Raw genomic sequence first — 23,066 nt, 5'->3', positions numbered from 1 at the left:
TGAGCAAAGCTAGCAAGGACGTGGCACCAGGCCATGTGCCTCCAGCCCTCTGCCTAAAACCCTTCCCCTGAAAACGGTGGAGTTTCTGACACAGCTGACCTCACCATCCTGCCTCTGCCCAGGGCTTTTCCTTCTGGGAATCCTGGCTCAGCTCTGTTCCATTCTCACGTTGCTGCTGGAGTGGGTGGTGAGGCCTGATGTAAGTCATCACTCATGTTGGCGTTCCTGACATATTCCCAGGTGACTGAAGTCCCTGCAAACAAACCCATTCGTGTTCTCTTTTGGCACAGAAGTATTTATCAGACCAGCTGTTCATGAGGGTTACTGGTCTGTTTGGAGAAGAAGAGAAGAAGAGAATAGGAGAAAAGTAGAGGTGGTTCTTGAGTAAGAAAATCTCACCAAACGCCTGGATAGCTCTTGGCTTTGTGAGCAGAGAGGACTGAGACGCTGCTGATGCTCTGCTGGTTAAGCTGTTGGTCCAAAGTTTGTGCCTGGACCTGATTAAACTGAAATCCTCTTCTTACGTCTTCCCCAAAGCATTCCATCTATGGTCATGTGAGTGCACTACACGAATGAGACCAAAGAAGAAAAATCTTCCCCTTTCTGGCTTTTCTGGATGGAGACCTCCTCTCTCCCTGCTGCACTCTCCTGGGAAGGCTGCCCTGACTTCTAGGGCTGCACTTTGAAGCCGCTGCTCCCTGTTACATCAGCTGGCACAACCAGGAAATGCTTCGCCACTGGCAGAGGCCAATCGAACTGATGTTAAATCCCTTCCCATTCCTCCCCTCCCCAGAGGAACCAGGTGCAGACCCTCCATGTCTCCTCATGGGGTTCCTACAGGAAAAATTCAGGACAAGGTCCTTATTCTAAGACCAGCATCCCACATCTTCTGTGCCTCTTTGCCTCCGGCTGCTGTGAGAGCAAACACAAAAGCCAGGACAAAAGGAGGCATTCAATTACTTTGTTTTGGGAATGCTGGTTGGAAAAATAAAACAGAACGGAATTCCTTTGCTAGCAAAGGCTGCGCCTTCTCCTGTGAGCAGCTTCCATGTGGCTGCTGGTAGCACATGAGCAAGTGATTATCCCGTTCGAGACAACATCCTGGGAACAGAAAAAGCACCAGACATAACGGCACTGCAATGCTGTAACAAATCTAATATCTAACCCCTGCTGTTGGAGCTTCAGCACTGCTGGGACAAGAACACAAAACGGGCAGAGCTGTAACAATCCACCTTCAAGGGAAAGAAGTAACTCCTGCTGATGTTTAACTGCACAGATGGCCACTGCACCAGCACTGCAGCTGCTCTGCTCTGCGCCAGCCCCACCAGAGCCTGGCCAGAGAGGAGGTGATGCCAAGAAGCTCCCATCTCAGCTGAGAAGAGAGGAGGTTGTGCTGCCTGTGCCACCCCAGTTCTGGCCGTGCACAAGTGCTGGGAGCAGCGGTCCCCTGAGGAAGCGAGGAGATGGGGCTGTCTGCACTGTGCACCTCAAGGTCCCTGGTAAAGGAAGGATTTTATTAAAAACAAGAGAGACAGAAATACTCAGATCAAGCGTAGAGAAGTGGATGGGAGCCAGAATTTTCACGTCTAGGCCCCCTGTGATGCTTATAAATAATCATTTTCAGGACAAGTCGTACTTGCAACAGCATCATTTGCCCTGAGACCAGTGCTGCCGGCAGCTTGGGCAAGGAACTGAAAAGCAAGAAAGCTAAGTCTTTGAGAAATGGTCTGTAGTCATTCTTTATACATTTGCTGTCATGCACCCTGAAGTCAGCCTGTAACTGACGAATATCCTCACTGCACGCTTCCTGTGCTCTCCTTCCTAGGCACACGCATCACACTGGAGTCAGAGAAGTGTTCCTTGGAAACCACCAGTGGTTCTTGGGGACCATCTCCAGGCCCTGTGCTGGGCTATGGACGATGGAGATGAAGCTGTGACCCCAGACTCGGCCACCGAGCCCAGGTGCCCCACAGAGTTTGAGATCTGGCAGCTGCCCAGACAATTCTTGGGATACCATCAGCACTTGCTCTCTCAGTCTGATGGAGAGCAAGGCCTTGCAGGCTGGTAGCTGTAGGACAGATAAAGAACACGGCCACACCAGCACAGCTTCTCTCTCCTGGCCAGGGCAGAGCACTGGAGCAACAGCCCTCCTCCAGGAAAGACTCTTATGTCCCAGGTACCAAGGAGAACATCGCATCCTGCCCTCTGTAAATCCAGAGATCTTTAGGCCAAAGAGAAGGAGACGGAACAATTTCTCACACCTTGGCCACTGTCGCACCAGCCTGACCTCATATAGCAGCTGCACAGCATGGGGATTGGCCTCAAGCATGGGCAGCTGAGCCCCTGGTGCTGGGGGAGACTTGGAGCCTGTTAGCACAGCAAGGGCCCTGACTGCACAGCCCAGGAGCAGATCTGTTGTTATGACAGCTCTCAGGCTTTGGTCAACCTCTGTGATTTCTTCTCAGCAAATCCTTGCTTAGAGAATTGAGAACAAAAGCCAAGAAAACCTGTTGAATCACAGGAAAACTCTCAGGTGGAAAGGGACCTCTGGAGGTGCCCGTCTCCAAACTCTGCTCACACCAAGGATGACGTTAACAGCCTCCGAGGTCTGCAGCAAGGTTTCCTTCTTTGCAGGGCAAATACCAGGCCTCCACCCAGTGCTCCTGTGCAATGTTCTGGGGGCATCCTCTGCAGGGGCAGGTTGTGTAGGCATGCCTCGTTGCCACGTCATGAGAAATATGTCACCTGCTCCAACACATCTGGCAAGAGGATGCTTTCAGTGAGCCCCAGGACCTTGCATGACCATTGGTGATCATCACCCAGAGATGCTAAAGGTGACAGCGCATCAGAGGCCAGAGCACGAAAGCACCTGAAATCTGGTCTGTGGCTCTGCAGTTCAAGAGAGACATGGGGAAATGGGAGAGGAGCAGGCAAACATCTGCCAGGGCAGGAAGAACCCCATGAGGAGACATGGAGGGTCTGCACTGGGTTCCTCTGGGGAGGGGGACAAATGGCAGGGGATTTAGCATCAGTTGGACGGGCCTCTGCCAGTGGCGAAGCATTTTCTGGTTGTGCCAGCTGATGTAACAGGGAGCAGCAGCTTCAAAGTGCAGCCCTAGAAGGCTTATCATGGCAGCTTTCCCCAGGCATCCTGGGGGGTGTTTCCAGACACAGCTGTACAGAGCCAGAGCCAGCTCCTCCTGCTTACCTCTGGGGAGAGATCTGCTGAAAGGCAGCTCTGGAGACCTTCGAGGGCTCCGCTGTGTCCTATGAGACCCAGCACATCACTATGGGCTCAGACAGTGTGAGTGAAGTGAGCTGGTCTCACACAGCAGTGGCTGCTCCGAGATCCTTCAGCATGTTTCTGAAGTGTAAAGCACAGCCTGTGGCACACAGCTGTGAAATCAGGTCACTAAGCAATTCTACAGCTTCTCACGTTGTGGCAAATACCTGCCAAACCTTTTTTAGACAACACGGGTGGAACCTGACCGTGGCAATCAGGGCTTGGCTTAGGAGTCTTCTGCAAGGCAAGGAGATGGCTCAGAGGCAGTTTTACTTTTTCTGAATATCCTCCTGGCTTTTCTCCCTTTATCAGGAAGGTCTGAGCTTCCCAGCCCTGGCACAGTCCCTGGCTAAAAGAACAGCAAGGGGAGAGTCCCAGCCACATAGTGTAACAGGAGGCTGCCAGCTAGCCAGGCACAGCTCTGCCTCCTGTCACCTGCCCCTCCTCGGCCACTCATTATCACACCTTGCTTCATTTGTAAAGGCATCCAGAGCCCAGCCCAGGCTCGTGACAGGGACACATGGCACAGCCTGCAAATAATCAACCCAACTTAACGTCACTGGACAGCACTGATGCTAGCTCTGGGTACGCAGGAATTCACCTGCCCTGCACACAGCCCTTAAAAGTGAAACACAAGTATCAGATCAAACTCTGGGAATAAAAGCTCCATCAGCCTGATTGCCAATTTTGCTTCTAACCTTCAAGTATCTTTATCATGAATCACATGGGAAAGTCACCCCAACCGGCCGCAAGGTTCAGCTCTGGAAACAGCTGTGAGGCAGACTTCCCCTCCAAACACGTCACAAGGAGATGTGACTGCCCACCTCTATCATGCCATGCCCAGCTTTTACGTGGTCTCCTCTGCTCTGCGTGTGCCATAATAAATGCCTGGCCATCAGTATGCCACAAATTGATCAGGACTTCAGGGACCATGAAGTGAAGGCGCATAGTGGGCATCTCCACAGAAACTGAACAGGGGTTCCTGAGGCTCTGCTGCCTCTGTGCATCCCAGTGCCCCACACTGGTGAACAATTGCATGCACAACTTCTGCAGGTGCTTTTTTCACAAGGAAACATTTCCCACGTGAAGGCAAGCCTGGGTCCTTGGGAGCAGCAGCCTGCACCAGCACTGGAGTGACCAGATTTCCCAGGCACACAGAGACGCTGCGCATGACGGAGGTGCCCACACGCAGTGTTCACCTGATCCGGCACCTTACTATGGCAGGTGTTGGGCCTCATCTCAACAACCTCGACTTCATCTGAAAGGGGATGTGAAACCCTCGCTTCAAGGACTGCAGGTGGTCTAGCACTAACGTAACTGCACAAAACATCTGAGCACACTTGGGCTGTGCTTTCACCTCCCCAAAGGAGAAGTAGGAGTGGCTCCAGCTCTGAATGCATGCTGTGAGCTGCCTTCCAGGGAACCAGCAGTTCCCACAGCTCTCCAGGAGTTCCCAGCAGGTGTGGGGGAGATGCAGGGCAGCTCTTGGGACACCCCAGTGCCCACTGGAAGGCTGGCTTCCAACCTGACCCTGCAGATGTCTTACTGCAGCTGCTGCATTCTGGGAGAGCAGACCACCACTCAGCCTGATCTCAGCAGCTTAGAGGAACAGACCAGATGCAACCTCATGCAACTCAGCAGAGACAAAAGCAAAGGTTTGTCCCTGGGGCAGAAGATACTGCAGTGCAGGGTGTATAAAGAGAAAACTATCACAGAATCACAGAATGGCCTGCATTGGAAGGATCACGAATCTCCAACCCCCCACCACAGGCAGGGCCACCAACCTCCCCATTTCACAGCAGCCCAGGCTGCCCAGGGCCCCATCCAACCTGGCCTTGAACACCTCCAGGGATGGACGGGGCATCACAGCCTCTCTGGGCAGCTGTTCCAGCACCTCACCACTCTCACAGCACACAACTTCCCCCTGACACCCAACCTCCAGCTGCCCTCCCTCAGCTTCAAACCATTTCCCCTTGTCCTGCTGTCATCTCCCCTTTCCAAGAGCTGACTCCCCTCCTGTCTGTAGGCTCCCTTTAGGTACTGCAGGCTGCATTGAGGTCACCCTGCAGCTTCTCTTCTCCAGGCTGAACGAGCCCAGCTCCCTCAGCCTGTCTTTGTAGTGGAGGTGCTGCAGCCCCTGATCATCTTTGTGGCTCCTCTGGACCCTCTCCAACAGCTCTGTCTTTCTTGCACTGGGGACTCCAGCCCTGGACACAATACTGCAGGTGGGGCCTCACAGGAGCAGAGCAGATGGGGACGATCACCTCCCTGTCCCTGCTGGCTGCCCCTCTGCTGATGGAGCCCAGGACACCATTTGCCTTCCGAGCTGCAAGAGACTGCCCAGAAGTCCTCACCACAATCACACACTGCCTGAATGGTGCTTACAGCAGAAGCAGGCCAGTCTCTTCTCAGAGCTGCAGAAGGAGAGGGCGTGCTGGGGCAACAGGCACATGCTGCAGCAAGAGAAATTCCAGCTGGGTGTGAGAAATTTCTTACCCGAGAGGGCAGTGCACCATAGGGAGAGCAGATCTACTTCCCTGGAGATACTCAAAACCCAGCTGGAAGAGGCCCAGCATGACTGGACCCAGCCTGGGAGCAGGGAGTTCAAGCACAGACCTCCAGAGATTCCAGCTAGGTCTTTGCACAGCCTGGAGTTACGGTGGGAGACGAGGAGAGGGGGACAGTTGCCTCCCTCTGAGGCAATCAGCCGTGCTCATCTGGAACTCCCCCAGCGTCTGGGACAGACCCAAGATGCTACGTGCCTCCTCCACCACCCTGGCCTGCTCTCCTGCTGGCATGTGGGAGGTGTGGCTGCTCCATGGTTTGGCGAATGCAGGAAGCTATGTGTCTCAGCAGGCTTGTCTGGAAGAATGGTCTGAAAATGCAGAGCAGAGCTGGAATCGGCCTCCTTGCTCTGCACAGCACTGTGGAGCAAGGACTTGACATCATCTTCTTCCCAGCCAGCTCAGGAATTAATACTGCTGCTGCAACTCGGAGTCCCCTAATGCTCTTTCTGAGATTTTCTCTGCTGCCTCTTAAAGTCCCATTTCTGCCTGCACACACATGGTTTTATTGATGCAGAGCAGCGACTGAGCGGGCAGAGGAATGAGACAAAGGAGGAAAATGACTGCAGGCATGTACTAAAGCATTCAGCTTGTCCAGCTGAAAGAGATTTCTGTCAAACAATTTTATAAGGAATGAGGCATTTTACAGGAAAAGCAGGGCCTCTGCTCTCATTTCCTTTCCCCTCTTTTCCATGAACTTCAAAGAAAAGAGGGGTCAAAACAGAGGCCAGGCAACTGGAATGGAGTTCCTGAGCCCTACTGCCTAATTAGTCCAAGCTACATTTTATTGGCTCTGATGGGCCTGGATTATAAATCCTCCATGTCACCAAGGTTCAGATAAAGCCAGAATGTGACCCAGCATCCCGTCGGTGCCAGCGGAGGTTCCCTCAGCTCCAGACCAGCCGTGGCTTGGCATGGCTGTGGCTGAAGCGCTCCCTGTGGAACCGAGGTCATCTCTGCCCCCCGATACCTCATCCCAGGGCTGCCCACCAAAGCCTGAGCCTGCCAGTGCTGTGCTGCTGCCCTGCTGTCCCTGTGCTATGGGCTGGGGTACCACAAGTGTTTAGCCATTGGCCGCTGCCCCCTCAGGAGTTCTAGGACGGCCTTGAGCCCCCCTGGCCAGGCTGCCCACTGCCCTTCCTGTCCTGCAGCTGCCCTCCCCAGCCTTCCCACTTGCCACCCCAGTGCCCAACAGAGGAGACGATGACTTCCCTCCATCTGCTGGCCACGCACCTCCTCACGTGGCCCAGCACGCAGTTTGCCGTGCCAGCAATAAGCTTGTTCTTGCACAAATGTAAGGAGCCCTTAAAACTGCTTGCCGATTTCAAGACACATGTCTCTCCCTGAAAGATGCAGCAGTCGGGAGTTTCTTTTTCAGGACTTACTAAAAATAGTCTCAAGAGCAGAGAGACAGAAAAGACACAGCCTATTTCTCCTGCACAGCTCCTCTCACCATGCTGGCCTTGGAGAGGTGCATCTTATTTTCAGACTGCAGTAACTGTGCTTTGATGGAAGGACTCATTTCCGGCCTTGTGGCCTGGAAGCTGAGAAAGGCAAACTCCCCACAAGAACATAACCTGGAAGGCAGAAAAAGGACGTTACTGTCACCGTAAGTTTGTGTGGCCTCCTGATGCTCATGACCACGGGAAGCAGAGCCCTGCGGCTTGCGAGGCAGGTGCTCACAAGCCAGGCATCTGGCTGCTGGGAAGGCCAAGTCCTCAGATGCAGAGAGATGTGGGTCACTGTGCCACTGCAGGCTCCTTGCCCTACTCACCAGCCAGCGTAAGGCTCGGTCCTCAAACTGCTCTGGGAGGAAAGCAGGAGGGATGCAGCAGGACCTGCGCAGGGGTGTAACAGCATGGTGACACCACCCAACCCCTCTGCTTACACAACTTCCAAGCTACCCCGCATTTGTCAAAGCCACGGCTTACAGATTAACCATGAGCAAACCCTTACTTGATGCAGAAAACCAGCTGCTTTTGAATCAGAAGAGACCTACGCATTATTATCTTTACCAACCTTCAGCTGGGGAGAAGAGCTAAAGCTCTTCCCAAAATGATTCTGATTCCAAATAATGTGCTCAGCCCTCACTTAAATGAGCCATTCTGATGAGGTCTGGCTTTAACTTCCAGTTTCACTGGGAATCATTTGCACAGAGATTGTTTAGCTCTCTTCACATCTGTTTCTCAAGTCATACAATAAATTCAAAATCTTCCCCTTTCTCATGTAACACACCGCAAAAGCTGGAACCCTGTGTGTGCTGGCTGCAAGGACCCCTGGAGGTCTGGACAGATGTCTCTTCGGGCAGTTCTGCTGCCAGCTCCAGATCAGGCTGGCTGCAGTTGTGTCTAGCCACAAAGCCAAAATCTGCTTCCAACGTGCATGCGCAGCCTGAGGCACACGGGAAAACCCCCTCCTCAGCTGAAGTTACTGAGAGCTCTGACTTGCTCCACAGAAAGGGTTAGCTGGGGTGTCCATCCCCTCCTTCTGCTGTCAAGGAAGGAGGGCCAGGTGGTGTACACACCACCACCATCCACCTGGTCTGATCGTCTCCTTGTGCTGCTTCACATCTTAGAAGAATGTCAGCCTGAGCACGAAGAAGTTGTGGGTTAGGTAACCTGTCTGCCTGGCTTTCTCTGCCACATGGCAGGAACACACGAGGGGGAGGGCAGGAAATAATCAGCCATTCAGATGAATTCACCTACAGAGTTGAGTCAGACTCCCATGTGCTGCCAGCACAAAAATAGCTGCCATCTTTGGATTTTGCAGCTTCATGTAATTCAGCCTGGCTAAAGGAAACAGCTGGCTTTGCTTTGCTACCAACTGGATCAGAATTGTTCTCAAAACAACCTTCAGCAGACTTCTATATACCTGTAACTGCAAAGAGATATGCCTGGCATGCTACACTGATTCTTCCCCACACTAATCCCCACACCTCTGTAACAGCAGTCGGGACAAAGGAGCTGGGATCACTGAGAGGAAACAACAGCATGCCAAACACTCTGTGCCTCGTTCAGTATTTCTTCGACTTTGTGTTACTGGATTACTTTCTTAAGTACTCAGGGGACACAAACAGCAAAGAACAGCTTTCCTTGGCAAAGTCAGGCAGTTTCTCACACTCTGCTGTTTTCCATGGCTCATCCAGCAAATTGTACACCAAGCCTAAACAAACAGCAAGGAACAAGTCCATCCAAGAGAGGCTGACTGCAGCAGATTTCACAAGCCCTTGTGCTGGCAGCCAAGCTCTGGGCTGTGAGCGGGTAGGAAGTGCCCCACGCCTGGGAGACAGCAGTGCTGAGACTCCTGGTGTGACCAGCAACCCATGCAAGGGTTTCACTTCTTGGCAGCTCCCCCTAAACCACCTACATGCAGTGAGGAGGGACAGTGAGCATGATTTGACTTTTAGTATTAACCAGGGCTTGCAGACTTTTGGACTCGATCACAGTCCAGCAACATGGATGGGCTCCCAGTTTTTCTGTGTGCTTAGCAGTGTTGTCTCTTGCGTCCTCTTGCCACCAGAAGGCTCTGCCTAGAACAGCACCATTTTTCAGCTCTTGCAGTCCCAAAGCAAAGCACAGTATATGCTAATACGTTCCTTGCTAGTGAAACACTGCCTTATGCAGTACCACTCCCCGATGCGTGACATCCATGCTGTCACTGGGTTGATTTCAGGCCTGCAATCAGTATTTGTTGACGCCCACAATTGTTTGACGCCCACAAACCCGCACATGCAGTCAGGCAGGCAGGCCAGATGTAGTCCCACACCCTTGGCAATCCCGATGGTGTGCAGACAACGCCAAGAAGCTCGCTCAGCAGGTTAACCTACATGAAGCGGCCATCCTGTTCCAAACCAGAGGGGCAATAAGAAGCCCCGTTAGCTCCTGGACCTGCAGCACAACTCCAGGCCCTCCTGCTGCTCTCCCCATGCCCAGGCCAGCACAGGGCAGCAGGTCCCAGGCTCAGCCCTGTCACCCGAGCTGGGCTGCTGTGGTGGCACATGCCTGGGGGGCAGCTCACAAGGAAGGAAGCCTTTCCTGCCCCGCTGGATTTCAGCCTCGTGCTCGGCCATAAGTGCAGCTCCAGGCCTCCAGACACAACCCACAGCTGCACTCAGTCTCCCTGCGCATCGCCGGGGCCCTCCTCAGCCCGCCAACCCCGGCCCGCAGCCTACGCCCGTCCCCGCGCACTACCGCCAGGGGGCGCAGCCTCCCCGCCTTCCCCCGCGGAGTGCCGCACCGCGCACGCGCGCCGTCCTCCTCCCGCCTTCCGCCACGTGAGCCGGGCGTCTCTCTACTCCCTCCCCCCGTCACGTGATAAAGACCGCGCGGCGCTTGCAGGAAGTGCGCTGTCGCGAGAAGACCGGAAGCAGCGCGGACTTCCGGCGCGGTTCTCAAGATGTCGATCGAGATCGAGTCTTCCGAGTGAGTGTGTGGCGGCGGCGCGGGGCCGGGGTGGGGCGGTCGGGCCGTGCCGTGCCGTGCTGTGCTTCGGAGCGGTGTCAGGGTGGGAGGTGGCCGCTGGGATCCCCTCACCGCTGCGGCTGTGGGGCGGGGCGTGGCCTTGCTGTGAGCCGGGCTGTACTCCGCAGTGTGATCCGGCTGATCATGCAGTACCTGAAAGAGAACAGCCTGCACCGGGCCCTCGCCACCCTGCAGGAAGAGACGACCGTGTCCCTCAACACCGTGGACAGCATCGAGAGCTTCGTGGCCGACATCAACAGTGGGCACTGGGACACGGTGCTGCAGGCCATACAGTCCCTGAAGCTGCCCGACAAGACCCTCATCGACCTCTACGAGCAGGTGGGCAGCACGAGCAGCGTGCAGCTTTCTCTAGGCCTCCTCTGCTTTACACGTGCTCTCTTATAGAACCTTTTATCGGCACTTCTGAGCTGGGAGGGACTCACAGGCTCACAGACTCGCAGAGTCCAACCTCTGGCTCCACACAGAATCACAGAATGGCCAGGGTTGGAAGGGACCTCAAGGATCATGAAGCTCCAGCCCCCTGCCACATGCAGGGCCATCAACCTCCCCATTTCACAGCAGCCCAGGCTGCCCAGGGCCCCATCCAACCTGGCCTCCAACACCTCCAGGGATGGACGGGGCATCACAGCCTCTCTGGGCAGCTGTTCCAGCACCTCACCACTCTCATAACAAAGAGCTTAGACCACACAGAACCACCTGAAAAACAAACCGTGCATCTGAGCATTGTGAGGATGTTCCTTTAGTTCCAGCGGCTTGTGGCTGTGCCTGCTGCCCTGGGGAGCCCATTCCATGCTCTCTGACCTCTGGGGAAGAATGTTTTCCTAACCCCAACTCTCCCCTCCCTGGTGGTTCATCTTTGCTGATGCAGATGCTAATCCCTTGTTGCAGGTTGTGCTGGAGCTGATTGAGCTCCGGGAGCTGGGTGCTGCCAGGTCTCTCCTCAGGCAGACAGATCCCATGATCATGCTGAAGCAGACTCAGCCAGAGCGGTACATTCACCTTGAAAACCTTCTGGCCAGATCTTACTTTGATCCTCGTGAGGTAGGTTATGCTCTTCCCATGTACTCTGCAATGTTAAGCTGTCTTGCTTGACTCCCAGCATTGCTCCAAAGTGTTAAGGGCTTACAGCATATTTTCTTTTACATTCTGGGAGTAAAAACATGCATGTTCACAGTTCCAGGTGTTTTATGAAGTGTGTAGAACTGATGTGTAATTCTTGATCACAGGGCAGCAGAACAGTGAAATGTTTTGCTGGTGCAAATTCAGGATTTGTTCCGCTGTCCTGCCACAGAGTGATGCTGTGTTCTTCATTTGATACCTCCCTTATCTTACAGATGTGAAGAAAATGTTTTGTAAACGAAACTAATGTTGCACAGTAATAATAGTAGTAGGAAGAAATGACCTCTGATTGTGTAAATCTGATGTTCTTAGTGAAAGAAAACCTTAAGTGTTTGAAGGACTGGAAATAGAGACGGGGGCTGCTTGAAAATGTATTCAGTTTGGAGCAATGAAGTTTTGTATGCAAAATAGTTAGGAGGAATCACTTCATAGAGATGACTTCTCTTTAGGCATATCCTGATGGAAGCAGCAAAGAAAAGCGGAGAGCTGCTATTGCACAGGCTTTGGCTGGAGAGGTCAGCGTGGTGCCTCCATCTCGTCTGATGGCGCTGTTGGGGCAGGTAACTGGGGAAAAATCACGGTGTCAGTTTCTGTAGATCTTTGTCTTGTAAGATGAAATATGGTATAGTTCATCTTTCAACTCCACGGAAACAGAGCTCAAGTGTTGCGTGTTTACATGTAGCTGAAAATGGTCTTTTCTCCAGGGATTTGGTAGTTGCAGCAAATGTTAGCCCTCTGAATCTGTGTAGTGGATTTCTCCTCGTAAATACTCAATGCATAGAGATTATTTTCAAAATAAGCATTACAACACACCATTTTGCAGTTGTACTTAGGATACCTTTTGATTTTCAGATTACGCTTGTTTATGTAGACAATTTTTCATGTATTTTGTTGTTTTGTGGCTTATCTCATAACTTGTACTGTCAGGCTTAAAAAGAATCTTGCCATAATTAACGTGGCCTGGCTTTTGAATTTAATCCAGGCTGTTTCAGGCAGATGAGCAGCAGGTCAGGTAGTTTACGCCAGTAGGAGATCAGGCTCACCACACTCTGTACACACTGTGTCATGCTTACCAAAGGGAGAATGAAAAGGGGGCTCATCAGGTCATTCACGCTGTTCCCTTCTTATTGTGGCTATAATTTAGGAAGCATAATCTAAATCTGGTTTGCTCTTGAGTTGAACTCACTGTTTAAAAAATAAAAAAAAAAAAAAAAAAGCTTTGAGGAGGAAGGTGTTTATTAACTGACAGAGTGGGTTTTGTTTTCAACTCCTGAAAAGGCACTGAAGTGGCAACAGCATCAGGGCCTGCTTCCTCCTGGGATGACAATCGACTTGTTCAGAGGCAAAGCAGCTGTGAAAGATGTGGAAGAAGAGAAGTTCCCCACACAGCTGAGCAGACATATTAAGGTGATTTTTGTTTACTTTGTGTATCCCTGTTCACTTGTGTCATCGCTCCTGCTTCCTTCCTATGCTTTATGTTTGGAGCTACAGATTCTCTGAATTTGTCTGTTCTTTATTGCCAGTAACCTTTACCTCTTTCCCTCTCTTCTTGTTCTCTGCGCCTTCTTTCATCAAAGAAACAGAGGCTTTCCTTAACAAAGCCTGAAATAAGGTGCCTTGACAAGATCAGGTGCTCATGGGACTTGTGAATGTGGTTGAAGCATTTAATATTCCTTTGACTTCACCGTAAAGAATCTTTAGGAGTTGGTTTTATTTGTCCTCTTGCTTGTTTCTGGATAGAGTTACTGTCGCTTTAAGCTAATGTGTGTGCACAGCATTTCTGAGGAACGCTGAAGTTTTGATGGTGGACTTGTCAGCTGATGTAATCAGTATCTGTTTTGCCCATTTTGTAAGAATTCAGCCGTGTAGATTCCAGAAGAGGAAGAAAGCTGTGCTGTGGTGACGCTGTGGTGCTGCAGCTCTCATGGTGTGGAACAGGCAGTTTTGTTATGTGGAGGCCTTTGAAATTTACCTAGCAGTCAGTCCTGTGCAGTAAGAAATTTCAGCTCAGTTTGGTAGCTCTACTGGTTTTCACAGTGATCAGAAGATACCGTGTTTCAGAAGTGTGATTTTGTGACATTTATTTCTCGTGTTCAGTGGCAGCTTGGTAATGCTGCGTTGGAATTTGTTCTGTTTTCCAGTGCTTATCTTGGATTTATGTATTGGCTAGTGAAAACGTTTTGTTATACTTATTGACCATCATCACTTCTGTTTCTTTTTCTGCTGAAAAACAAAAAAAACATCAAACGCTCTGTGAAAATGTCCCTAGAGAAGCAATGATTCCCAGTGATGTAACTTGCAATACATCAGGATTTCTGGAATCTGCTGATAGGTACCAAGTGCTGAGAAGGTATTTGTTAACATTCACAGTTCGCTGAAGAAAAGCTAACCAAAATTGCTGTTTTTGTCAGTATGTAGTGCTTGGCTTAAGCTTAGCAGCCAGTACCAGGTGAATATATGTATCCAAAAAGACCTTGTACCTGAATATTAAGTGTGTGACTGCACATCTGTAGGCAACACTGGAATTTATGGCCAAAAGGAGGTTGTGATTTTCTTTTATTGTGAATCGCTTGTTGTCATTTAGGTTGCTTATCAGGCTTAATTTCTGTTCTTGTATAAAACAGTTTGGGCAGAAGTCCCACGTGGAGTGTGCTCGGTTTTCACCTGACGGCCAGTATCTGGTCACTGGCTCTGTGGATGGTTTCATTGAAGTGTGGAACTTCACCACTGGGAAGATTCGGAAGGTACGTTTGTTCTGTGGGCAGCTCAGGAGCTGGAGCTGGTAGCCTGCATGCTTTTGTTGGCTTCTGTGAGGCCGTGAAGGATGCCTGCTTGGTGCTCTGTGTTGGCCTGGGATCCTGACATTGATTTAATTCTCCCTTGTCGCTAACTTCCTTCTGTGATGACACTTTTTTCTCCTTTCCAAGTATTTGTTGTTGCCCCTAAAATGGTGACAGCAGCATTTTCTGGTCTTTCTAAGACTGTGAGGTTTGATAAGCTATAAAATGTAGCTGGAGTTGAGGCTATCAGCATGTTACAAAGTGCTAATAGTTATGAGCGTAAAACTTTGTTTAACTTGCTGTTGATTGGTGGATCTTCTGCTTTCTTTTAGGATCTGAAATACCAGGCACAAGATAATTTTATGATGATGGACGATGCAGTGTTGTGCATGTGCTTCAGCAGGGATACAGAAATGCTGGCAACTGGAGCACAGGATGGAAAGATCAAGGTAGGAGTCCTTCCTGAGGAACTTTCTCAGGGCTGGTGAAAGACTCATTTGGCATGGTGAAATAATGTTGCAGTTGTGCGTGAATACAGAGGCACAGCCACACATTGGCTCTGACACACTGGCTTTGCTGATCGAGGTATGAAGTAACCCCTCTTGTTTCTTTCCTTTGCAGGTGTGGAAAATCCAGAGCGGTCAGTGCCTGCGGAGGTTTGAACGAGCCCACAGTAAAGGTGTTACATGCCTGAGTTTTTCTAAGGACAGCAGCCAAATTCTTAGTGCTTCTTTTGATCAGACAATCAGGTAACATGAGAAAACGTGAGTTGTAATGCAGGGGAAAATGGTGTTGGCATGAATTGGTTAAACCTTGATTTGTGTTTCATAGAGTTTAGATGCGGATAGGAGAGCTGAGTTCTGTGGGTTGGAGAGGGGCAGTTTGAAAGTCTGGTCTTTCACCGTGCTGAACAGCTTTATTCCAGCTGCAGGGACACAGTGCTTCCTTACCTCTGCTGCTGCTTAGATCAACTTCAAATGTTTTATTTCCCATGAGATTCCCAACTTAAAGACAGATGTCAACCTTCAGAAGTAACGTTTCCTGTAACAAACTTAAGGACGGTAAGAAGGACCCATGTCTAATAGGACAGGAACATTTCTTGAAAAGGCCTTAAACAGCTCAGTTGCAAACACTCATTGCCTTCAGTAGGTGATATGACATTACTTCATTCCATCCAGCATGTTTGGTTGTTTTTTTTTTTCTGCAGCAGAACAATGGGCTCTTCTTTTTATTCTATCTATTATAAATTCTCTGCGTTTTTAAGATTTTTGCTGCATCTTCTCTGCTTCTCCTGATAGTGGCTGAGTGCAGTAGAACTTCCCCAAGTTCACATCCCTAAATCCACCCCCCTATTCCTCTTGGGTCAAGAGTGCTCTCAGAGGGGGGAACAAGAACAAGGACCCAAAGAACGTGTTTTCTGGGCATTGGTTCTTCCCAGCATTCTGACAGGGAATAGCAGAGACCTGGTGCTCTAAGTCAGCCAGGTTGATGCACTTGCAGAGCTTCAAGGACAGGACTTGCCACATGTTTCAGGAGATGCCAGTACAGCTAGCCCCTCCAGTGCTTTAGGGTGCTCACTTTTGATCTGAGTATCTCTTCAAGTGCACATAACATGCAGAGACAGGTTGGTAACTGGGTCTGATTGACCCACAAAACAGAAAGCTGAAAGAGGTGTCTCATTGGCTCATCTAGAACTTGTCATGGGAAAGATGGCACCAGCCTTTTCTCAGAAGTACATGGCTCTTAGGAGGAACAAGTTCCAGAAAAGGAAATTCTGACAGTTTATAAGTTTACTACTTTTTTTTTTTTGCCTTGAAGTTAACACTTGGACTGTGGAGAAAGTTGGATGAGGTTGAGGGATTTCAACCCTTGAAGACTTTCAAACTCAAATTGGATTTGAGTGACCTGACTGGACTTGGAAGCTGTTGCATTGAAGAGAGCATTGGAGTATGTGTTATGTCAGGTTCCTCCCAGCCGAATCACCGTGTGATTCTGTGACATGTGTGGCTCCTCTCAGAAATCACTTGCTCCAGCCCTCTCTGCACTGGATTCTCCAGCACGTCCATCTCTTCTCTTGTAGCAGAGGCCCCAAACTGGACATCACACTCCAGAGATGGCCTCACCTTTTCCATGTAGAAGAGAGCCCTGGTCTTCAGACTGGGCATTGCCTCATGCATGCTGCGGTGTGGTTGGGTTCCCCATTGCCACAGCATTCTGCTGGCTTTCAGTGTGTTCTTCACAAGGACTGCCAGGTCCTCTTCCGAAGATTTCTGCCACCAGTTAGTTCTTGTTTCATTCTGAAGCATGAGGTCGTGCTGCTCTTTGCATTTATCAGGTCTCAGCATCATAGAGTTTTTCACACCCCATCTGTCCATCTTGCCAAGGGTTCCAGCTTTCTTATCTGTGCCTTTCTAAACTGAGCTATTTGTAGTATGAATTTGATTGATCCAGTGCCTAACAACTTCATGTGATTATTTTTAATTGAACGAGATTACATAACCTTAGCCTTAGCCTCTTGTTTGTGCTGCAAGCAGTAAAGGTACTGTTGTAAATGAGATGAAAATGAGGGCACTGCTAAAGATCTGAAAGCAACTGCACAGTGAACAGGCATTACAAAATAGCTCACTGGGAGCTGTCAGTCCATACAAGTCGCAGTACAGATGAACCATAGCATAGGCAGGCAAATGGTGAAGTTGCACAGCAGAAAAAAAAAAAGAAAAAGAGATTATGGGAAGAGATTTCAAACGAAAAATGCTGGTATAAAGAGATACTTTTCACAGAAAGGTTTTGGTTGGTGCTCTTTTATTTTCCGTGTGTCACACAGTACTGGTGGAAGTGTGCAGTGAACATTTCTATTTGTGGAGACTGTCTTATCTCCACTGGAAGAAGCCTTTCCAAAGCCCTAAGCAAGATGGTATCACTTAACAGTCAGCTTTACTGCAAGGAACCTGCTGAACAAGAGACCCTCAGAGGTCAATCCACACTTGAATTATCAGTGCTTCCTTTGGTGGCACAGTGAAGGGAAGTCAGTGCTTACCCCTTTAAAGTTTTTGTTTGGCAGATTCATAACTTCTCTCTTGTAGTCTTGCCTTCTAAAATATATTACATATGAGTCCTTGAAGTTGAAAAGCAATGGCTTTTCTCAAAGGTTTTTAGTGGAGCACACAGCATCTTTGAAAGGGATTTGTGGTTAAAAAAAAAAACAGTTTGGAGATTTTTGGCACTTCTTATTGCTGCCTGTCAAACGTAGCTCGGATTTGAAGTGCTGTGGTGATTCAGACTACTTCAGTTGCTCACTCACATCTGACTTCTGTTGCATGACAGGATTCATGGTTTAAAATCTGGCAAAACTTTAAAAGAATTCCGTGGTCATTCCTCCTTCGTCAATGAAGCCACCTTTACCCAGGATGGTCACTATATTATCAGCGCGTCCTCTGATGGCACAGTGAAGGTAAGGTGGTGCTCACCCTTCTTTAGAATGCACCTTTGCTGTAAAGTGCTGCAAATGAGATCTGGTAATGGTCTGTGGTCTCCTCAGTCTGCTGCATCCCTTCCCACGTGCCTGTGGAAGCAGGACGTCAGTGCGTGGTTTGCCACTGGCTTCTGCTGCTTCTGGAAGCAGAACTGGGAATGGAGCTTCTGTTCCGAACACGTGGGGATTTCTCTGTCTGAAACAAGGGCATTTTCTTGAGTACCTGTTGGTTTATTGGTGCTTAGGAGTCCTCTGCTGTATGTATGAGCTGGATAGCCTCATGTTAATGGCACTGATGGCTGAAATGATACGTTTGGCTTTTGGTCCCCAGCTAAGAGTGGAACAGTTGTAATAGTTACAAGTAGTAAAGCACTGTTGTGTACAGTGTCCTACTGACTGTAAGAAAAAATAAATAAAAACTACAGAAGCAGCTGTGCTGTGTGGGACCTTGGTGCAGTGCAGCTGTGGGGGTAAGGAGACAGAGGTGGTTTATAGATGGGAGTGGATGGAAGGAGTGTGATGGATCTTGTTTGTATTCACTGGAGTCTTAATTTTGAATTTGTCCTATTTGCCAGTCTGCCCCAGTAGTGCAGTAGCTGTCTTCCAGTTTGGTTACACTAGCATGTAAACTATACACGTATTCCACAGCTGGTGAGTTAAATTTCATTTTAGATGTTGAATAAGCAGTTTTACTTCCTGTTTCTGAATGGCAGGAAAGCCTGCTTTAGTATGTGAAGCAACACATGGACATCACTTACTGTGGTATCAGAGAGGCTTTGCTTTTTCACCATCTTCATGTCTGTCTTGTGTAGGAAGGCTGCATGTGCAGTGGCCACACATATATTTACAGGTGCTAGCTAAAACCAGAAAGCAAGTGTGGACTTGCTTGTAAGGACAGACTCCTTAAAGAAAGGGATCCAGGCTGAATTTGGATAGTAGTAACTCACTTTCAGATCATTCATAGAGAAACTTTTCATGGTGTCCACACTTCAAAATAATTCTTATCATTTTATAATGTGCATCCATCCCTAGTTCCCTTCAGTGGCATTAAAAAATCTGAGTCTAGTACCTCAGCTCCAAAAAGCAATTTTTGTTTACTTTTCTTTGAAGGTAATTAATTTTGTTTTTCACGCTAGGTTTGGAACGTGAAGACGACAGAGTGCTCCAACACCTTCAAGTCCCTTGGCAGCACAGCGGGGACAGACATTACTGTCAACAGTGTCATTCTGCTGCCCAAAAACCCAGAACACTTTGTTGTTTGCAACAGATCAAATACAGTTGTCATTATGAACATGCAGGGTCAGGTATGTGACCTTACTGGTGTCCTTTCAGGTCTGTCGGTCACTCTAAGAACGCCAGCATCCTGGGCAGGGTTTGGACCTGATTTCTCCAATTCACTTTCATGGCAAACTGCTCTTGGCACGGTTAGCAGAATATCTTGACTTGCAGGAAGTGGTTACTGATATGGAGAGAGATGTTTTCTAAATAGACCTAGTACTGCCTAAATGTTTTTGCCTTGAAGATGGTAATTGTGTGCCCCAATCTAATCTTGTGCAATGTTTTGGTCTCTACAGATTGTAAGAAGTTTTAGCTCTGGTAAGAGAGAAGGTGGTGACTTTGTCTGCTGTGCACTCTCTCCTCGTGGTGAATGGATCTACTGTGTCGGTGAAGATTTTGTGCTCTACTGCTTTAGCACAGTCACTGGCAAGCTGGAGAGGACACTGACAGTAAGTTTGTAGCTTGAGCCTCTGCAGAGTTGATGATCTCAATGCTTGTTACCTGTGAGGTCTGCCAGAGGCTTTCTACCAGTTAGTCTTTCCCTTCTAGCAGCCACAACTGCTAGTGACTGCATTCCAGAGTGCTTGACTGCAGAATGTGCTGAGGCTTTGTTTTCTGGAACATTTTTGATCTTAATAGTTCTGAAAATGTTTCTCCCTGGGACAAGAATTAATTGGTGGAAACTGTTAAATAAACTAGAGCAAATGTTAATCTGGGCTCTAGCTGATAGAGAATCTGTCCAAGCTGCTGGAGTTAAAGCTGCCAGGCTTAAATTTGTCTGGGATTACACCAAACAGAGGTGCCGGCTTTGAACATCAGCATTTAACGGGGAGCGTTTCAGTGTAGTGGGTTCCAGCAGGTAGGAGATGAAATTGTCCTTCTGCCAACAAAAATATAATCTCTGTGTCACAAGAGCTGGAAGTTAATGTTGTCAAAGTTCTGGTTTTTTGCTTTTATTGTATGCACAAACTGTTCTGCCCCTCAGTTCAGTTCTCCTCTATTCTAGTTTGAAAATACCTGGCTTGAGTTAATGCTAAAGAAAGGCTCCTGAAGCTTCTTCTCTGCTTCTTCTCTAGGTTCACGAGAAAGATGTCATTGGCATTGCTCATCACCCTCACCAGAACCTGATTGCCACTTACAGTGAAGATGGCCTCCTCAAGCTCTGGAAGCCATAACCTGATCTTACAAGAAGCTCTGAAGCGTGCCTGTTGTTTGCAGGGTGTTGATGTTTGTGCTTTTGCAAGGTCTAAATGCACAGAGCATGATAGTTGCTCAATTTTAGTTCAGTTTTACAGACAAAATTAGCTAGATTTTTGCTAGATAGATCAGTTGATTTGAGATTCTATACTTCTATTTTTACCAGATCAGCTGAAGCAACTTCTGCGTGAATGATTGCTCTGTCTCCTGAAGCGTGAACTCAGGTGCTCTTCATAAACCTGAATGAGCTAGGAATTAAACATACAACAGGCTACCAGAATAGAGGAGAGTACTTTCTTTCACTAAATGATGATATGGGGATAAGAAGGCTTTAAATGATACGGGGATAAGAAGGCTTCCTACTTTCCACTGCTGAAACGAAGGCAGTTTTCCTGGATATAGATAAAACTACCCTGTCCTCTGCTCCAAGACTGAACTTTTGTAGCCCGGCGTGTTTTGCTGTGTTTCATTTTCATTATGCGTAGTCACAAAGCTTCCTCAGAATGAAACAGTTTTTTTTCCCAGTTTCATAGGCTGTCCCTTTATAAAACTGCCTAACGTGGCACTGAAACGTATTTTAATTCCTATTTTGTATCTGTCATTTGTTTTCATTTGCTTCCAGGCTGGAAGGAATTCCCTGGCTGGATACTGTCGTCAGACCAGCTGTAACTGAAACAGGCCTCAGGATCAGTATCTAAAAGAGGCCTTTTTACACAGACCAAGTCCTCAGTGCAGTCATGTTGCACTTATTAACACCTTGAATTTCAGCTTGCCTTCCTCTTTTAAAAAGCCCGTGGCAGACCCAGGTGGGCCTAGTTAGTGGTAACAGTGATACTTAGGTCCCACACTAAGGTGGAATAATCCCACGCTCTTCTTTTGGAACAGGTGATTGTTTGAGATGTCGGCAAACCATTATGAATGTTCACCAGAATCTTACAAAATCTGACAACAGCTCTTACAGGATGCAGCTAAAATAAATGTTTTGTATGTAATGATTGGACAAATGCATGTAGATCCGAATCTGCTGCACCTCCTGTTTTAATTTCTTGTAGAATGCTTTCTTTCAAACAGCAGCAAGTTTTTGTGACTTAATAAATGAGTTCCAAGTTAACCTCACAGTCTTTCTCAGCTGATGGGCATGACCCTGGTGCAAGTACTGACCGTCAGCCAGGGGCAACCTGTTAGCACTGACCTGTGTGTGTGACCAGTATAAAGAAATGCAACATTTTAGCGTGACTTCTCATGCAGCACTGCTTGCTCACTGCAAACCTAGATTTAGTTCTATGTTAGCTGTAATGTTTTATTTCCTAACCTGTTTTTTACTCCCTTAGATATAGCAATAAAGTTATTTTTTAGATAGCAAAAGGTGATTATTTTTTTTTTTGTGCCTGAAAATATACTGGTGTATTGGAAACGTCTGACAATATTTTTATTGTCTGACTTGTTGCTGGCTTCCCTTTCAGGTTACACGGAACTGCTAATCCTCCAATGATTAAATGGTATCTTACACTGTTCTTTGAAAGAAAAGTTGTTGAATCCAACAGAACTGCCTGTCCAAATCCTGAATGTTTAAAGATTTTAAGTACATTTTCAGAGGAAATCTGGGCTTTCTTATGTTTTTTATTTAGAAGTTTTACAGCTTATTGCCTCAACCACCCAGGGCTTAGAAGCAGGAAATAGTGTGCACTGATACTTCTGAAAGGACCATGGCATGACTTACCTCCTTGGCTGTGGCTGTAATATGTACATGAAACTATAATGGTAGTCTTGAAAACACTCCTAATTGCTTCTCAGTGTAATCTTGGAAGAGATTTTATCTCTGGAGAATTAGCCAGGTGTTACATGGTTTTTATCTGAATATAAGATTTCAGGAAGACAACCTTGAATGCTTGCATTAGCATTACAGAAAGCATTGTTTGCTTCTTCACCCAGGGACTTTACTTTTGTTCTTGAACTATTTTACTTAGAATTAGGCAGTTGTGTGATACGTAGGAGGGTGCAGTGTTTTTGGCACTGGGGATACTGTCAAGTTTCACAGGTCAGTTCAGATCTGCTAAATCATAGTGGTTCAATCTTCCCAAAGTGGACATAAGGAATGACTTAAGCAGCAGCTATATTCTCTATTTAGAGGGACTAAATAATCTTCAGAGGTGGCTGCTGGCCTATGTGAATCTAACTCCACGTGCTGCAGAGGATTCTGAACAGTGAGCTCAGGTGAGGTGGCCTGACTGTGATTCTGAGCAGCTTGGTAACAACTGTGTTCAGTCTGAGAGAAGGTGGGACAAAAAAAAATGCTTTCCAGAGACTTAAAGATGAAGGTAAAAATCAGTGATGCATTTTCCTCTTTGCCTACTGTCTATGAACTTAAAGAGTCCTTCTTAAGCATAGCTACTTCAGCTCCAGTTCCTGTTGATGGAACTGTTGGATAGTTGTAAATACACCCTGCGACCTGAATCATGGTAGCTATGAAAGACAGAGCAAGAAGACTCAGATTTGAATGTCCAGGGAGAAAAGTGTAGGCTATATACTGGGTTTCGTAACTAGAAAAGGCATAGCTGGCATGCTGCAGCTCTCTGTGGAGCCAGATACAAGGAGATGGAGTGGCTGAGGTGAAGACAGGATAGTAATTTGCCTGGATCGGGCTGCCCAGCGAAGCTGTGGGTGCCTCCATGCTGGGTAGCGTGGCCTAGTGGGTGCCCATCAGCCCATGGAACTGGATGGGCTTTCAGTTCCCTTCCAACTCATAGTTCTGCAATTCTCTGATCACTTTCCCGGGGATCGAGGTGAGCCTGGCTGGTTAGTAGCATCACGGGTCCTCTTAGTGCCCAGCTTGAAGACAGGACTGCTTTCTTCCAGTCTCCACAGACTTCTCCCAGTTGCCATCATCAGTGA

General features: G+C 48.3%; 1 protein-coding gene and 1 long non-coding RNA gene across 2 annotated transcripts; one reads left to right on the top strand and one right to left on the bottom strand.

The window, feature by feature from the left end:
- The first annotated feature begins 10,146 nt into the window (after positions 1-10,146).
- SMU1 (SMU1 DNA replication regulator and spliceosomal factor) lies at positions 10,147-21,539 on the top strand. Its single transcript, XM_052701465.1, has 12 exons — positions 10,147-10,268; positions 10,436-10,646; positions 11,217-11,369; positions 11,897-12,007; positions 12,726-12,854; positions 14,072-14,191; positions 14,560-14,676; positions 14,849-14,976; positions 17,552-17,678; positions 18,836-19,003; positions 19,274-19,426; positions 20,054-21,539. The coding sequence occupies exons 1-12, from the start codon at positions 10,243-10,245 to the stop codon at positions 20,150-20,152; spliced, it is 1,542 nt and encodes a 513-aa protein (XP_052557425.1). The 5' UTR covers positions 10,147-10,242; the 3' UTR covers positions 20,153-21,539.
- On the bottom strand, positions 13,298-18,840 carry LOC128089779 (uncharacterized). The gene is made up of 2 exons (XR_008210671.1): positions 18,180-18,840; positions 13,298-17,739 (listed from the first exon to the last, which is right to left on the bottom strand). It is a non-coding gene; the product is annotated as an uncharacterized LOC128089779 (long non-coding RNA).
- Positions 21,540-23,066: the final 1,527 nt, after the last annotated feature.

Source organism: Tympanuchus pallidicinctus, unplaced genomic scaffold (genome assembly GCF_026119805.1).
Source record: "Tympanuchus pallidicinctus isolate F22 unplaced genomic scaffold, pur_lepc_1.0 scaffold4, whole genome shotgun sequence".
NCBI lineage: Eukaryota > Metazoa > Chordata > Aves > Galliformes > Phasianidae > Tympanuchus > Tympanuchus pallidicinctus.
Note: the sequence above shows the minus strand (reverse complement) of the source record. Positions and strands in the feature narration are given on the sequence as shown.